General features: G+C 27.9%; 2 protein-coding genes across 2 annotated transcripts in view; one reads left to right on the top strand and one right to left on the bottom strand.

The window, feature by feature from the left end:
- Positions 1–100: 100 nt before the first annotated feature.
- LOC107169325 (protein kinase, cAMP-dependent, regulatory subunit type 1) overlaps positions 101–14,611 on the top strand; it is a 79,056-nt gene continuing 64,545 nt past the window's right edge. Inside the window, exon 1 of the mRNA XM_089229616.1 lies at positions 101–530. Coding sequence (XP_089085742.1) covers positions 366–530 — 165 coding nt within the window. The 5' untranslated portion in view covers positions 101–365. The remainder of the gene's footprint in view (positions 531–14,611) is intronic.
- LOC149054859 (uncharacterized) lies at positions 1,623–4,707 on the bottom strand. The gene is made up of 3 exons (XM_089229618.1): positions 4,227–4,707; positions 3,892–4,140; positions 1,623–3,389 (listed from the first exon to the last, which is right to left on the bottom strand). The coding sequence occupies exons 1-3, from the start codon at positions 4,363–4,365 to the stop codon at positions 2,914–2,916; spliced, it is 864 nt and encodes a 287-aa protein (XP_089085744.1). The 5' UTR covers positions 4,366–4,707; the 3' UTR covers positions 1,623–2,913.

The following is a 14,611-nucleotide window of genomic DNA, read 5'->3' as shown; positions in this document are numbered from 1 at the left end:
AAGTCACTCGTTATCAGCTCAACGCGCTCGTTATCATAGGACAGAGTTATATAAATTATTTTTGATAACTCTTTTCTAAACTAAATAAATATTTGTCAATCAGTTACAAATATTTAATATACTGTTCTGTTCTCTAATTTTTATATTGATTTCCTTATTTTATTTTTATATGTAGTAATAAAATACATAATTAAAATTAGCTCATTCTAAAATTAATGTTATTCAGTGTAGAGTACATAATTTCTCTAGCAATATATCATTCAAATGCTACAAACAACTTAAAAATTGCTAACAGACCCTGTAAATCTAACTGTTAATGAATGTTTGTTTAAAATTTGTGTTCATAAATAATAAACAACCTCAAGATGGCATCAAATGTATATGACGATTTAAATGTCGATGACTGTGAATTGTACGTTCAACGACATAACATACAACAAATTTTAAAAGACTGCATTGTCCAGCTATGTATTGTAAAACCAGAAAGGCCTTTAACATTTTTTAGACAATACTTTCAAAAATTGGAAATGGTGAGTACACTAATTATTTAGTCATTATATTATCACTTTATCAATTATGTGTTATGAGCATGCAATATGTGCTAATTTAAGCTCAACATGTCAAGACATAAATATGAATTATTGACTTATTGTTTCTTACTTATATATAATGAACACGAAATATTAGTGTAATAATAATATAATTTGTGTATACCATAGTTAAAAAAATGTTTAAAAGTAAACGGAAATGATTTTAACAACATTGTATGTAGGCTATTATGCATGAAATGTGTATTACCTTATTGAATGTTGTTGTTATTTATTAAAATTATACTGTTGACATGCATTAGTCTTTCATCTTGAGGGGGCGTTGGGTTTTTAATTTACATTTCTAAGGTTTACATCTATAGTAGGTAGTTATTACTTATTTATGAGGTTGTTGTTACTTGATTAGATAGTTCTGTTTTGTAGAATATCTCATATAAAAAACTTTTTTGCTAATTGTATATATTTTTAATGAATACATTGGTGTTTTAAAACTTTTATAAAAAATTATTATTAGATAGTTAAAACACTTAAAACTGTTTGCGTTTATAGTATTTATTGACTTATACTTGAATAATATGTACCTGTATACCTAATTATTTTTAAAGGTTGTTGAATACATTTTCCTAAAACTGAATTAACATTTAAATACCGTAATAAATGATTGCAATTGGCTATAAAATCAAATTAAATGTATGGCGTATGTACCTATAACTGTTCTAGTTTATCAACATTTGGGTTTATTTAATATAATATGTACTGAATTAATGAATTTAAGTTATTTGCTTATTACTTTTTGTCATTAATATCTAATTAAAATTTCTTAACAATCATATCAAATATAAGTGTATATTGAACGATTTATATTTATAGTTTACTTATTACTTGTTTTTTTTAATGAAAACTCGGTAATATCTTGGTTTTAATTTTACAATTTTATATAAAGCTTTGAAGTACTTACATATACCCGAGCATATATCACTAACCGTCAGAATCTATTTTCCTCATCTCTAAATTTATAACTACCAGAAGTTTGACTATATGCATTAATAATAATAATAATAAAAAAAAAAAACATTTATCAGTTTAATATCATTCATATATTTGGTTTGGGGTCTTATAAAATATATTCAATTTAATTATATTAATACTTGTGAAAAAATATATCTTTGAAAAATAAGTTTTAAACAACTTTAAATTAACAATACCATACATTTACAATAGCATTGGTCTAGAAAATATAAAATTATTTTGTGAAATATTTTATAAAATAGTTTTTATGTATTACTATTACTACTATAAATTCGTCACAAGTAATTAACACTCTTATAATCTAATTTGGATCTTGAATTATAGTTAACATGTAAAATTAATAGTAGGTTTAGTAAAAATGTATATAATATATAAAATAATGTAACCCATTACAATTAATAGTTGTTGGGTGTTTGGTATAATTAAGACCACCATAAGTAACGTGGATTTGGTATCATCTCCCTTAGAGTAATTAATGTTACCAATAAAAAAAAAAATTAAAAAAATTAAGTCATACAAATGCATAATTAGGGGTTTACAATAATAAAAATAAAAATAAATACTGATAATAATAATATAACCATAATCGGACGAAATTAAATTATACAAAATTAACGGAGGCTATTTATTTTAAAACCTAAAAAAGTAATTTTAAATTTTTACTTAATTTCTTAATGTTAAGAATGAACTTATCATCCTTTATTCATTAAAAGTTATAACACTTCTACAAGTAATGATTAACATTATTTAGACACTGTAATAAACTATTAAGGTAAATAAAAACTTAGTGTAATGCTATTGTTTTGTCTCCTATTTACTTTGCTTTGTACTATACAATAAGGTTTATCTTTGTTAACATTTTAATACTACAATGAAAATAAAATAAACCAAGCGCCAATCATAATTCTATGTTTCTTATACTATTAAAAATATGTATAATAATAAAATATTAAAATAAATTTCAAACTTAAAATTTTGTATTTTTGTTTATTTGTTCTTATTCATAGATAATCGATTTTAACAAGATGGAATTGTTTAATTTAAAAAAAAAAAATATCAGGCCATAAAACATTACTTATTTTAGATATTATATTAAAATAAGTGATTAAAAATATAGAATAGTTAAACAATATACATATTTTAACAACCCCAGTCATTTGACATTCAATAAACTAGTACAATATAAAAATTTACATTAAGCATAATCCCCTGAATTCAGAACAATATTGAATTGGATTTGTATTATAAAGTAGTACCCGAAAATTGATTTAAACAAGATACTCATCCAATCAATTATACTTAAAAATCATTAAAATATGTATTAAAAATAATCTATTCATTCAGATGGCTTTTGGTTAATGTACTCTGGTTTCCATAGCTGATTGCAAAAGAAGTTATTTACTAAATTTATATCATTACTGATGGCAGTCATTAACTGGTCAGATACTTTCTTACTATCTTCTTTATTAAAAAGTGCCATCAATGGCAAACAACCCTGTGCAAGATCCTTAGCTAATGATACTTCTATTTGGTTTTCTTCTTTTTCCATCATACGTTTCATGTGCTTTTGACGAGCTTTAATTATCAATAATTCCCTAACAGTTTTTAAACGTTTATCTGATAAGCCAAACAGATTGAGAAATGCTTTTTGACAAACATCTACACAGTTGTAACGACTTAATGACTTTCTTGATGTTTCCGTTGAATCACTTTCTAAAGACTTGTCATTCTCTTCTTTGGAATCCAAAGACGTCACTGAAGATGTTTCATCAAAGTCTGAATCTTCATCTTTGTCGGTGTCACAATTTATATCTGTAAAATATATTTAGATACACTACATTAATTTTTTAAAATTTTATTAGTTTATTTTAATATCAGTAAATGAGTTACATCTTAACATTTGATAAATACATTGAATACAAAAAATTAATGAAACGAAATGTCAATTATTATAGAAATAATTTAATTGCACCAAGAGTTGCTTCCAAAAAGCATACTGAAGTTAAGTACCTAGTTATATAACTAACTTAAAAAGTTTTAAATGGGTGGTTTTCTATAATATATAGGTTTTATAGAATTGTCTCATTATGTATTGAATCATCGATTTAGTTAATACTTGAAGATTGTGTTCAAATTGTTATTTATTCCATAAGAAGATCAATTAACTTGATATAATTTTATTTATTAGAATATTAGATCTTAGTAACCAAGTAATCTAGGTTAAATAACCAATTTATTCAATATCTTGAGTGAATTATATATATGACTACCAAAATTATTCATAAAATATATTTTTTACTGTTGTAAAACTAACTTGACATAAAATCCTCGGATACGAAAGAAGGTATTCTGTACTTGCAATGAATCCTTCGTAATAGTTTGCCATTCGCTGTGGTTTCTTTACTAAACAATCGATTGGCAACAGGCCGTGCCTCAATAAACTTCTGTAAAAACTTATTTTGCACATCTTCGCTATCCATTTCTACAAACATTTTAAATAGCTCATCCTTGGATCGTTGTGGTACACGTTCTGAACATTTTTGGGGGCATTGGCACAGCGTGTCTGAAAATATAATTGTATGATATTAATCCAAGTTGGAAAGAGAATGTTTTGTGGATTATTGGTACATATTCATATCGATCACTTACCTGGTTGCGTTTTGCTCTCTTTTAGCTTTTTTATAACGTTGGTCTGTTCTGGACTCATATCTGATGACATCTTCCTCTTATTATCTGGTGCCTCGATCACATAGTCTACAATGTTTTTCGATTCTATCGGATCTGCCATAGTGCTTTCGTATATTGTAAATAAATATATTAAACACTTAATAATTGTTATTAATATTAATATTATACGCCTACTACTACTATTACTAAAATATTTTTTTGTACGAAGTCAGTAGAAATGTCGTTTCAATTTCATAAGATCGACGCCTGGTCGTTAGAGGGTTAGTTGCGCTGTGTCTTTAAGTGTTCGATCGACGGTAATTCCCAATATCTGGGAATCGGTGGCAGTAGCAACTAATGCTGTGGAAACCATACGAAATCTTTGCGGACGGTGCGAAGAGAAAAAAAAACGGAAAGACTCCAAACGTGAACATTCGCCAAATCAGTGTTATTGTTTTCGACAGTAGAAAGGTGGGAAGAAACACATGCCTCACCGAGATACATTGCTGCCAACCACGCGCTTAATTCGCCCTAACCTCCCCGCCATTGAGTGTTGTGAGTGTTTCACGTTGACCCAGTGAGACGCGCCCCGCCGCCGCCGCCACCCTAGCAACAATGTTGCACGTAAGGACGACAAATAATATTATCATAATACACACGTTGTTACTATTATTATTATTTACAACATAAGTGATGACTGTAACCCCCCCGCGCTTTTTGTCAAACATGAAATAAACTAAAAACAATACTGACATTCACTCGATTCGTTTTGTTGTTGTTTCTTCTCCCCTTGTCCCCTTCCCCCGTCCACCACTTAACGACCCAGACCGACAATGTTTTTCACCGTTCATTAACACCGTTTCAATGTTAAATCGGAATATTTTTGTCGAAGTCATCAAAATATACATCGCACGAAGACCTGCACCAATAATAAAATTCGTACCTAAATAAATCGTCGATCATGTGCGCGATACAATCGTGAACTGCGATCATTTAGTTCGATACGCGTTCGTCAAAAAAAAAAAAAAATTAATTACCTTATCTAACCACAAAAATCTATGCCTACTTAAACTGCCATAACACTATTTAAAGAGGGCGCAACACCCATCATTGTTGTCTCGGTCTTACAAACGCGTAACATAGCAAATTTACGCTCAGCACTTCACGTTTTACTCCGTTATCTTAACTGCAATTAGAGTGAATTAGACCTATTATGAGTCTTGGTGGTAAGAACATTATCTGTGTTTTGTTGGAAGTATTTTTACGATAATTCAGTTTTTAAGTGAGTTATGCGCGTATAATAAATTGTCGAATAAAAATGCTCATAACTCACTTAAAAACTTAATTATCGTAAAAATACTTCCAACAAAACACAGATAATGTTCTTACCACCAAGCACCAAGTCTCATAATGGGTCTATTCACTCTGATTGTTAAGCTGACGGAGTAAAACGTGAACCGCTGACCGTGAATTTGCTACGTTTGTGAGACCGAGACAACAAATACGGGTGTTACTATAGGCACTCTTAACTATTTATAATATGTATAGGGGTCTTATTGTTTCGGTTTTCTACCCCTGTATTGAGCCCTTTTATATGGCGTTGGAATTGGGATACTCGTATTTTTTAGGTTATCTCATTGCTCATAAAATCATAACATATTGATATGCATTTGGATAATATAAACGGCTCAGTGTTCAATATCAGAGTCAGTAAATCGCCGTTGCTTACTATTGTTTGCAACACGCATGCGCGAGGGTACCTATTCAATTGTTTGTATATAATGCATAATATTATATTTGAACTTTAGTATAGGTAATGAAATAGTCAAATTATGACTATTCAATGTTCATTGTAATAATCAATAGGTTTACTGGAGTATAAGAACTTAGCTAGACGTCATGTAATTTATTTACTAGGCGTTTTTGTTTTAATTAAAGGCATTATAGATCCACCAGTTCGTGCATTTCACTCAACCACGGGCTCCGTTGAATAGTTCTAAATTCTAATTCGATTTCGATACTACGACAGAACTCAACCATTCCATAGTCTCTGAATTATGTACTTACATATATATTTGTTATGTTACTCAAATTAGTAATTTTTCTATATCGATGAATGTTTGGATAATATTTAAATAATTTACAGTTTCTATATCGATCTCCACTCGATTATTTATTAATTATTTTATTAAAAAATCTATCGAATAGCCAATAGGTATTACATCATGATGCCAGGATAGTAAAAATATCGATACAGATCTTCCTTTCAATAAGCAATAACATTCCTCGTGTCTGTGAAGAATAATTTTTTTTTTTTTTTTTTATCTATTGCGTGAGCGTAACCTGTCGCAGATTTAGTGTTTCATATGAGCCTTATTAATTTTCCAGTTTCCATTAGAAATTAATCGAAAAGAACCGAATATCTATGAATGAAAGTTGTTCAATAAAAAATATCAATCCCGATTTTTTCGATTCCATGTAGAAATTTATATAAAAATTGGTAAATATTATAAAAATGCCTCTAATATTATATTATAATTTGTTCTATACATGATTTAAATATAAAGCAATGGTTCTTTAGCAATTTCCTCTATCAGAATGAAACAAAAAAACTACCAAAATTATAAACTCATCTGAGTAGGTACAAAAAAATAAATAAAAAAATAGTGCCTTCATAAAACTTTAATTTAATGCAACAAGAAATATTAGATATGTATAAAATATGGTTTTTAATGTATTCGGCGTACTGTTTGAAATTATCGTGATTCTGAATTCTTACAGAAATTGGTTGGTGATATAATATATTCTAGTAAATAATACTTGTCTTCACCCTTTTACTGTAATGTGTACCGCCTACGACTATGTAATAACTAATAAGATATCATATATTATTACAGCTAAAAAGATCAAAGTCAAATTAATTATGTATTATACGAATATAGCCTTATAATAACTAAGAGATATATTAATATTATGTCAAATAAAACTGTACGTAACATTAACTAACTGTCACGTAAGTGTGCAGGTTGAGGCATTAGACAATTATTACAGATGGCTGCAGTATAATACATTTTGAACCTGTGTACCTATTTTTAAATGGTAAATGCGCCATTACAGCTATTACAACTATTACAGGTATATAATGTAAACATATTATTTTTTAAATTTATTTTAAGTATAAGTATTAAAATATATTATTGTTATGAAATACTTTCGAATTTGATAAAAACACACTTTAAGTCTTTAACATTTACCTAGCTGAATAGCTCAATGCATTGTAACATGTTATTTTAACCATCGATAATAATTTCAATTAGAGTATTAGATAAAATAAATTACAATTAATATTTATTAAAAATTACTAGAGGTGCATTTTCTCTGCTGCGGACAATGAACAGCTTTTGACCGCCGTTACTCAGCGTATATAAATTCTCACCATATCCAAATTAATTGTTGGGTTCATGGTCTATATTTATATACTAAATGAGACAAATAATTTTGGCTTAACTCTAAAAGATGGTTTTATAATTTGTATAGGTATAGGTATTTGCACAAATTTTCTGGATATAAAATGTTAGTCTGTTAGAATAGACTAGGTGTGTTGTTACTGTTGTTAGAATGTTACAGTATTTATAATCGTTGAATATAATGTCTAATAAATTGTTATTGATAAACTTTGGTTTCAATAATATCATATACCTACTTATATAATATAATATTTATTACATTTGGAAAAAAATTGTCTGTATAATTTATTACGTGTAGGTATACCAGATATTTTTCTTTTACGCACATATAAAATGGAAATAACGAGATAAAATGTGTCTTGTTTGAAGTTTGTTTGAAGTCGTGCACTTATGGTCACCCATATCTAGAGCCTAAATAGGCGCTATAAGAAATAACGCACCTAAAGACATACTATTTATATTTTGCTTACTTTAATTAATCTAACAATTAACACAAAATAGATAGCTATACATAAGGAAAATAATGGTTATTTAAATGTGTCCATGGCGTGATAGAGAGTCAAACAAAATATAAAATACTTAATACAATTATTCAATATCATATCCTATAGATAATGGTTTTAAGTTTTATTATTTGAAAAAAGTGCATCAATTCATAAAAATTGTATATTTCAATATACCATAAAGTTAAACCTATTAATCTTGCTTTGTATTAATATAAACTCCACTTTACGAAATTATATAAAAAATAGTTCTAGCATAAAATGTTTTGCCCTTTTTGCATTTACATCATTGATCAATTAATAATATTGATGCAAATACTTCATTTTATGCCCTATTTTCAGTGTCATAACGTTCTATCAGCATTTTTTCAAGTGCCTATTTACCGATTTATATTAATACTTGGTACTGGTACTGGTATTATCTTCCATAAACCTATTTTTTCTTTTTTTTGTAATATTTTCTTTTTATTAATTATATCTATAGTGGATTATTCAAACAAAATAAAATATATTACAATCTTATCACACATCAAATAAATATTGAAAATCTAATATAGGTATTACGAATAATTACCCAAATCACTATTATTGAATACATTGTGTTATATTACCGAAAATTAGTAGGTTAATGGTTAATTAGTAGGTAGTAGTAGTAGTAGGTACATATTATCATAGTACCAATGAAAATACCAAACTTAAATATAATATTTAAATTTAACAATTTAACGTTTGGTATAATTTTTCGAAATAATTATGAATTGAAAATTTGATAAAAATATATTCTATAATATATCTGATGTTTGAATTTACAGTAGTTTTATTTAATTAAATCAAAAGTTTAAATGATCATGCAACACGAAGATCAAATCTCCACAGTTTTCAAAAAATTTTTTAGTTTAGCTTATACCAGAAAAACTTCATTGCCCTATAGAATTTTGCACCTATTGAAAATATATCGTTTTCAAAGACTTTATCATTCCAAACTTCTAACTAAAAGTTTTCACTCTGTTTTAATTATAAGAAGAAGTAATGTTTTGTGTAGTGTTTGACGAAGGTGTAAATTATGTTTATAATTTTCAAGGTGTAAACTTTTCTATTGATAACTTTCATTATATATGACAAACCTCGTATTAAATCATATTATCCATATTACTATAACAACTACGAAGAAAGTTATTCAACTTTTTTGTTCGTAATCTATATATTTTCACTTTACAGCAAGTCTGCAACTTCCATTTTTCTTAAACTGTTAAACTATTTATTTACTGAAACGAAACGACAAATATCTATATATTTACCTACAATAATGTATTTCAAAAATTATTAAAATATGTAAATTACTGCTCTGATACAATTTAATTAATGTCCAACGACCAATAGCAACAGAAGATGTCGTCAACTTTTTTAAATACAATAATTTTCCAGAGCCTACTTCTAAAATAATATAATAAAATATGTCAATGTACAAAGAACTAAAGTCAGTAGAGGTGGTGTATATTACTTAATGCGTATCTTCTCTATTTATTATATTCTTTGTGTTATTATCTTTATCCAAATTAAATTGTACTGTTTGCAATCGTTTTTCTTGATATTGATTAAAACAAGCATTGAAAAGTATACTCATTACTCAGTATACTTAAAAAACTTCTCTAGTTTAGTATATTTTTTATTATTAAATGCCCAGGCATTAACTTTGTATAGTGAAATGTTTAGTTTTTAGCATATAATTTTAGACAATACTTATAAGTATTCAAAACAATTAATTTTTTTTAAGAAATATAATTATCAAATTAATTCCTTCATCTATTTTCTATTTTTATGAACGATTCTTAACTCATTATAGTACCTACTATATCATGTTATATTATAGTGATTATACCCTTGTGATAAGTACTACACTACCTACTACAATACTACATATTTTAAAGTATATAATATCATTTTAGTCTACTGTATATAGGTTACATTATAACATTATTTCATAACATCACTATACTTACTTTTATAGACTTAAAAAAGTCTAAGCATAGTTTTTGAGATAGAAATAAGGTTTGTAATGTTCTATATCCGAGATTTATCAATTTAAAAATGCCGACAAAATAATCACAATAAAAAAAAAAAAAAAAATTGAAATGTATAGGTAACTTCATTTAACCTAATTTACATTATCATTAAACTTCATTGTAAAAATCCCTTACGTACATAACTACTTTATCTAATTGTAAGCTAATAACCATGATACTAAAAAAATGAATAAAAATAAAAAATATTGAAAAGATTTCGATTATATTCAGTTGCAGCTAAATCTACGTATTTATAATTTATGTATAAGTATAAACTATAAACTGTTTGACTTTAAAATATTATATAGTGATTTAATGATTAATTAGATCTATCTTAATATTAGTGTTCATTGAAAAAAGATTAGATTGATATAAAGATACTCAGATTTTTTTTACGAATTTTAAATTTAGAGGCGCTTATATACTATGTTGAATTCTTACACAATTATTAATCATATTAATTTAATTTTAATATCTATGAATTAAATGGGTATAGTGATGTGTTAACAGAACCTGTCTTCTTTTAGTTAGTTCGAAATAGAGGATGTACATACTTAGTACGGATAATTTATCAGGATGTTATGTTCTTGGACGTTGAACACTTAAAAAAATTCACATTTCATTCAAAAAATTTACAAATATATGTATATTTCAACTAGAAATAATATCGATAATACAGCTATTATATATCACCATCACCATCAGTTATCGTTACCAATTAATCTATTATTCTATTATTATTATTTCAATTTAAATAATTAGAATTATTCGTGTTATGCTAGTTATTAGTATCAATTATCAAGTATTTTTAATTACTATCATTGAATACAAATTATATTATGATATAATGTTATTGATCAGCTAAGTCACACCTACTGCATTTGTATCTAATTTTATATTTTTATTATTAATTTTAAAAAATATATCAATTCTGAATCTAAAATTAAAAAAAAGTGGGTAAGTGGATGTCGCTCTGCTGTACATTAGGGGGTGGGGTGGACCTCTGACTAGGGTAGGTTAAATTCGACTAGTTATGCTGTACACAGACCCCCCTAAAAAAAAACACACACACATCATTGTAAAATCAATACATTCATCACAACGTTCAGAACCTAAAATACTAGGTATATATAATATGTTCATATATATTACATATAGAAAATATAGGACAGCGGTGGAAAACTATGATCCACCCTGTATATTCGTATACACAACCGACCAATGAACATACATGAGACATGACTATATTAAGCAATGCACTATTCTCAATTATTGCTTTACTATAAAACCGGTCACTATATCGTAGAGTATATAGGTGTGTTCAATTTATAAATTTAAATTTAAATTTGTTGGTTACTTAGGTAATAGCAAAACATTATATAATGGCTATGTACCTAAACTACAACTAGGTACCTAATTATTATTTTTATTTTACGGTTCAACAATACTTTGCAATGTGATAATAAAATATTATAACTACTAAGTACCTACTAATTTTTAATTTTTTTTCAAACTTTATTGAACTCCCCCTGCACCTGCTAGACAATTTAACCATGAAATAAGTTCTTTGGTTTTATTTTATAAAATTATTTTTTTCTATTTTATCATATGATCTGCTTGTACCATATATAATATATATTGGTGTGTTCACCAATTGAGGGACCAGTTAATTTCTCGGCCGGATTATGTTGGAATAAATCGAATTTTTTTTACAAGCTAGTGGTATTTTTTTTTTTTTTTATTGAGCATATTTACATCGACAACAAAGGCCATTAGTTACACTTATTTATATTCAGTAATTATATAATATAATATATTAATATGTATTGATACAATGGAAAGTTATTAATTTGGATAAAACATTTTTTTTTTTTTAATATAAGATTGAACAATTTTGTTTTTCTTAAAAAATTAAATATATCCAGGTTTTTATTCTGAATAGGTCGGAGGTTGGAGTCGAGATTGAATGATATTTTATGTTCGGCGCGTTCTTGGTTGTAGATTAGACAGTCGGCTATTATATGTTTTATTGTTAATGCAGTACCACAGGTTTGACAAATAGGGGGATCCTCTTTTGCCATAAGGAGACCATGGGTGATTCTGGTGTGTCCGGGAGATTGTAAATTCCGCCCGAAATGAACAGGTAAAAACAAGGTCTATGGTAAATTCCGCCCGGGAAAATATCCCAGCAAAAAAAGGTACATGTATATTCCGCCCGAAAAAATATACAGGTACAAAAATAGTTCCGCCGGGAAAAATAAATATTTTTAATCTAAGCGTTCCGTGAATGTACGACGCGACCGTACTTTTCGCGACGCGGTGTGTGTTATAAGTTATAACTTAAAGTATTGGGAAGTCACAACATTTTCGAACACGGAACAATCGTATCTCAAACGATAATCGTCAATCATGTCCACGGTTTAAGATATACTATATATATAAATATGTATATATATATATGTATATCTTAAACCGTGATCATGTCATATCTTATCAGCTTTGACTGCAATATTGTGGATCTAAAATCCAGATAGAAATATTATAAATTGTGTTCAGTACACGCCCTAGAGTCTTATACGCTTATACCTAGTACCTACGCTATAATGGCTCAATTTATCGAATCAGAACGTGGAAATATACTTTTATAATACAATATTTTTATTTTCGGGCGGAATTTACATGTACCTTATTTTACCTGTAGTTCATTTTGGGCGGAATTTACCATTTTCGGGCGGAATTTACATGCCCGGTGTGTCCTATGCGAAGTCGGTTAAGGACCGTCTCCTCTTTCCTGGTGAGTTTTGGGTTCGTCCACCGGCGGATGTCTCTTTTAATTTCGTTTAATTTAGTGTTTAAGCTAGTGGTATATAAATACACATTTTCAGATAAATTTCAAATTGTTAGTCTTCTCGGTACGCGCAATGCATCATATTTTTTTTAATAGCAACCGATATTTTTGATACCAAATTCGGATAGACTAAATTTATTTTTAAATTCATTTTTACCATTTAACCATGGTTCTAAAACTAAAATTGACTGAATGAGAGCCATTCAAATTTTAATAAACAATACATTTTTACAAATCATTATAAAATGCATTAAATCATTTATAATTATTTATTATTGGTTCATTTTTAAATATTTTTACCTATTTTTTTTTATTTTTTTTTTATTTTTATTAATTAAAGGCTTCAAATACAAATGTTTATAAGCCTACAATGGTTTACATGTTTAATTTATAATATAATGGAGATTTGATAGTTGTGATGTGCTGTCTTTGGTTCTTGTCTTATATGTTGGTTGTAAGGTCGGCCATCTTGATGAAGTTTACTATGTTTTTTTCTTGTCCTGGTCCGAGTGCGTCTTTGAGTGAGGAGGTGTTTATGTTTGCTTTTGATCTGGCGTTATGGTAAGTGGGGCATTCTAGGAATATATGATTAACGGTGAGTTCGCAGTTGCATGTTTCACACCTGGGTTTGAGCTCTCTACGCTATTTTTATTTTTATTTTTTTTTTTTTTGTACGTGTTATAAATAAGATTAACATGATATGTATATAAAATTATTTAACTACTATACAACTATATATTATTGTATCCGAATTTGGTAATAAAAATACCAATTGCTATTAAAGTAATAAATAAGTTTCATTGCACATGCGCGTGCCGAGAGCGTTAAAAATTTGAAATTTATCTGAAAATGTGTATTTATATATCACTAGCTTGCAAAAAAAATTCGTTTTATTCCAACATAATCCGGCCGAGTAATTCAGTGTTCCCTAAATTGGTGAACAAATGGTATATACTATATAATATTATAAAGGCAAGTACTCTTCGATTTTTCACTTCAATTTTATATTCTCAAGCAGCGACTTGTATGTGTGACTTGTAAAATTGCAGCGAGTCTAAGACTATAGAAACTTAATCCTGGTGGTGCTAAAATTATAAAACATTCATATCTTTGTTTCAAAATGTATAGATAATTTCGATTGTTGCAGTTCAGGGTAGTATGCATAAGTAATGATCTGCTCCAGTTGCGCCTTTACGTTGTTCGGTCGCCGTTCCGTCCCGTATTTATATAATTCTAAATATTTATTACTGTTGTCGGTGCGCGGTGGATTGTATAATATAGCCTTACTAGAACGTTCGTGCAGTACAGTTGCTATTTGTTGGCGTCAAACTATTTAATATAATGTTTTAATTTTTAATTTTATCAATTGCCATAATAACGACGTGCACCGCTTGTGGTCGGGCCTAAAGTTTTAAGCGACTAACTTTAAACCTTCCAGACACACGTCCAAGTGTCCAAGTGTGCGTACTATAAAATAGGGATGGGA

The sequence above is a fragment of the Diuraphis noxia genome, unplaced genomic scaffold, assembly GCF_037042655.1.
Source record: "Diuraphis noxia isolate RWA-SAM2 unplaced genomic scaffold, SU_Dnox_SAM2 contig0005, whole genome shotgun sequence".
NCBI lineage: Eukaryota > Metazoa > Arthropoda > Insecta > Hemiptera > Aphididae > Diuraphis > Diuraphis noxia.
This window is presented reverse-complemented; position numbering and strand designations above follow the sequence as displayed.